This window comes from Rhincodon typus, chromosome 31 (assembly GCF_021869965.1).
Source record: "Rhincodon typus isolate 14 chromosome 31, sRhiTyp1.1, whole genome shotgun sequence".
NCBI lineage: Eukaryota > Metazoa > Chordata > Chondrichthyes > Orectolobiformes > Rhincodontidae > Rhincodon > Rhincodon typus.
The window spans coordinates 21019206-21023391 of record NC_063362.1 but is presented as its reverse complement, the minus strand read 5'-3'; the positions used below and the strand labels follow the sequence as shown (position 1 = coordinate 21023391).

Sequence of the window (4186 nt, the reverse complement as noted above, 5' to 3'; positions counted from 1 at the left end):
AATTGCTGGGAAAATTCAGCAGGTCTGGCAGCATCTGTGGAGAGAAATCAGAGTTAACTGAAGAAGTTCTGAAAAAGGGTCAGTGGACGTGAAATGTTAACTCTGCTTTCTCCCTCCAGATGCTGCCAGATCTGCTGCGTTTTCCCAGCAGTTTCTGTTTTTGTCTGTGGTTTCCAACTTCCACAATTCTTTGGATTTTTTCCTTCCGTTCAGAAGCCTCCCTCCCCTCAGCACTGAACCTGACAAATCAATCCAACTTAATGTTCCCTTGGCTCAGGAAGGTTGAAGTGTATACACTGAGTAACAAGGTCTCCTGATTGAGGAGGAGATGGAGCAATGGATAGTGTATGTCGGATTGGGGGGATACAGTTGTTGTTTCCCAAGCCATGTCTGAGGCTTTGGACAACTGTGTGGACAAGGGTGAATAGAGAAATGTTGTTGCTGAGCTACCTGGATAAGAATAAGCTGCAAGCAGGAGGGGCACTAGAATTAAAACATACAACGGTCAGAGTGTGTCAAAATGCATCTAATACTGCTCACGTACAGACCCGTGTACCCAATCCTGCTCAAGTAGAGAATCTGTGACCCAATCCTGCTTATATACAGAACCCGTGTATCCAATCCTGCTTATATACAGAACCCGTGTATCCAATCCTGCTTATATACAGAACCCATGTATCCAATCCTGCTTATATATTTAACCCATGTACCCAATCCTACCCATATACAGAACCCATGTACCCAATCCTACTCATATACAGACCCGTGTACCAAATCCTGCTCATATACAGAGCCCTTGTACCCAATCCTGCTCATATACAAAACACACGTACCCAATCCTGCTCATATATAGAACCTGCGTACCCAATCATGCACATTTACAGAGCCCTTGTACCCAATCTTACTCACATACAGAACCCATGTACCCAATCTTACTCACATACAGAACCCGTGTACCCAATCCTGCTCACTTATGAAATCCATTGTATTTTTCTCACCTCTATTTGCAGGAGTGAGAAGCAACGATGGATAACAGCCATGCTCCTCGCAGACAAAGGGATTGACACAGAACATGTCGGACTGGAGAAGGATGGTGAGATTCGTGCACCATGTACACAGGATGGTGTTTTGAGCTTGTACCAATGGCTGATGCCATGTTGGCTCTCTGTACATGTTGAGATATTCATTGTACACTGCCAATGTTTAATGCAAGGAAAGTTGTGGCTGGTACAATGATAATTTCCCCATAGGTGAGACTCATATAGGTGAGCTGAGGCTACTTGCTGGAAACTCACTTGCAACAACAACTTGCACTTATATAGCACCTTCAACATAATAAAATGGAAACATTTGGTCTTAAAACGCGTGGTTTAATTAACCCCGAAGCTTTCCCATTCTGTTGGGTAATCTGAGGACAGGATCAATCTATAGATGCATACATCACGCAACTAACATCAAATGGTTTTACATTTCCAAACTCCCTTTAACGTAGGGGAAATCTCTCGAGGTGAGGAAAACTGACATTGGGAAAATTCAGCCCCGTGCAGCAGTCTTTTCCCAGTTGGGTTCACTCATGCCTCTGAGTAGAACCTCCATGGTCCAGGACCCATCCTGGGAGAGGCAAGGTTCGGAGGAGACAGAACATCATGAGAGGAAGGGCAGCAGCGAGAGTTCAAGTGGGGAAAGGAGCACGAGCCTAAACTATTTCTGGAAACTGGTGTTGGTGAGTGACAGGTAAGTTTTGAGAAATTGTTATTGGAGCAGGGAGCGTCAGAAACTACAATTTAGTATTAAAAATATTTAACATTGTAAGGATTAACTAACTTAAAGCAGTAAGGCATGGCAGGAGAGTTCCAAATCGTATTCTGCTCCTCTTGCTCGATGCAGGAAGCAGGGCACATTTCCAGTGTCTCCAACTGCAGCTCCTGGAAGCCCCTGGTTTCGGAGTGGGAGCAGTGTCTGGGGACATTCGCGAGGCAGAGAGTGTCATGGATAGCACATATAGAGAGGTGGTCACACCGCACACTCAGACTCCACAGGCAGGAAGGGAATGGGTGACCACCAGGCAGAGCTAAGGGCTAAGCAGGTGGTGCAGGAATCTCCTGTGGCTATTCCCCTGCAAAACAGAGATAGTGTTTTGGATCCTATTGAGGCGAATGGCCTCTCAGGGGATACCAACAGCAGGAAAATTCATGGCACCATGGTTGGCCCGGCTGCAGAGGGAGGGAGAGATAGGCATAGAAATGCTATAGTTATAGGGGATTCAATTGTAAGGGGAATAGATAGGTATTTCTGTGGCCGCAAATAAGAGTCCAGGATGGTGTGTTGCTATCCTGGCACTAGGGTCCTGTACGTCTCGGAGCAGTTTCAGGATATTCTGGATGGGGAGAGCGAACAGCCAACAGTTGTAGTGCATGTTGGTACTAACGACATAGGTAAAAATAGGGATGAGGTCCTAAGAGCAGAATATAGAGAACTAGGAAGAAAGTTGAAATGTAGGACCATGCTACCAGAAGGATGTGGATGCTTTGGAGAAGGTACAGAAGAGGTTTACCAGGATGTTGCCTGTTATGGGGGATTTTAGCTATGAAGAAATGTTGGAAGACTGGGTTTGTTTTCACTGGAATGCGGGAGGTTGAGGGGTGATCTGATAGAAGTTTATAAGATTGTGATTGGCATGGATAGAGAGGAAGGTATGAGGCTTTTTCCCAGGGTGGTGGGGTCAATTACTAGGGAACACAGGTTTGAGGTGGGAGGGGGCAAGTTTACAAGAGATGTCCAAGGCATGTTTTTCACACAGAAGGTGGTGAGTGCCTGGAACACGCTGCCAGAGGAGGTGGTGGAAGCAGACACAGTAGCAGCATTCAAGAAACACCTGGACAAATACATGATTAGGAAGGGAATAGAGGGATATGGATCCTGTAAATTAAGACAGTTTTAGTATGGAAGGACAAACTGTGGAAGCACAGTCTTGGAGGGCTGAAGGGCCCGTATCTGTGCTGTATTGTTCTTTGTTCTCTTTGGAGACTTAGGCACAAAGTTCAGGCTGATGCTGCTGCGTGGCACTGAGGGAACGCTGCCCTGTCAAAGGCACCTTTCAGACGAGATGTTAAACCGAGGCCCCGTCTGCCCTGGTCAAGGATGGAGGTGAAACACAGGGGAGTTCCTCATGGTGCATGGGCCAGTAATTACCTATCAACCCAACATCACCAGAACGGATCATCTGGTCAGTTACTGATTCCTGCGCTTGTGATCTTGCTGTGCGCAGGTCAGCTGCTGTCTGTCTGACATAACAGCAGAGGTGACTACGTTAGTACGTTAATTACCAGTAATGCAGTTTGGAGCATCCTGAGGTCATGCAAGGTGCTATATAAATGCAACATTTTTGTTGTGGAATAGAATTGGTGACTGTGGCCTGATTCTCTTCCCCCATTAACCTCAATAGCACATGGCTTCTGCACATGGTACACACGGAATGCTTTCAGATTTAAGACTCTATTTGCAACCCATGCACCCAGCTGCTAACATGTTATCTTTCATCCCAGACATTCCTCAGGTCCAGTGTGTCAAGACTTACAAACCCCGGGAAGCTGATGAGCTGGCGCTGGAGAAAGCTGATGTCCTCGAGGTGAAGACAAGAACCAAAGATGGTGAGAGAGGCCGCATTTGAGTCATGGTGTGTCAGAGGGGGCCTGGGGAATGCAGAAAATATCAGCGTTCGATCACAAGGAGGCCATTCAGCCCCTCGGGAATGCTCCTACATTCAATACAGATCTTAGCTGATCTGTGTGCTTCCCTTGCCCCCTCTTTAGTCATCCTTTGGTACCTTCACCTACCAACAATTTACCTCAGCCTTAAAAATTCCAACTAACCTTTCAGTAGGAAGGTTCCAAATTTCCTTTAACCTTTTGTGTGAGGAATTGCTTCCAGATTCTGTCCCCTCAGATAAAAAAAATGAATATTAAATTAATAAATAAAAAAAGAGGAAACAATCTCTCTCCATTTACCCTTTCCAAATCATCTAATATTTTAACTGCCTCAAATCATCCCTCAGTCCGTAAAATATAAGGGAATTCAATTCAAAGGTATATTGGGCAGTGGGGCTGTGAGAGGGTATTAGAGTGTGGGCAGTAGGTTATGAGAGGGTATTAGAGGGTGGGCAGTGGGGCATGAGAGGGTATTAGAG

General features: G+C 45.9%; 1 protein-coding gene across 1 annotated transcript in view; it reads left to right on the top strand.

Annotated features, from left to right (window-relative positions):
* The window catches only part of LOC109914720 (rho guanine nucleotide exchange factor 19-like), a 9290-nt gene that overhangs the window by 3273 nt on the left and 1831 nt on the right, over nucleotides 1-4186 (top strand). Inside the window, exons 3-4 of the mRNA XM_048615248.1 lie at nucleotides 1011-1093; nucleotides 3546-3650. Of these exons, the coding sequence (XP_048471205.1) occupies nucleotides 1011-1093; nucleotides 3546-3650 (188 nt within the window). The remainder of the gene's footprint in view (nucleotides 1-1010; nucleotides 1094-3545; nucleotides 3651-4186) is intronic.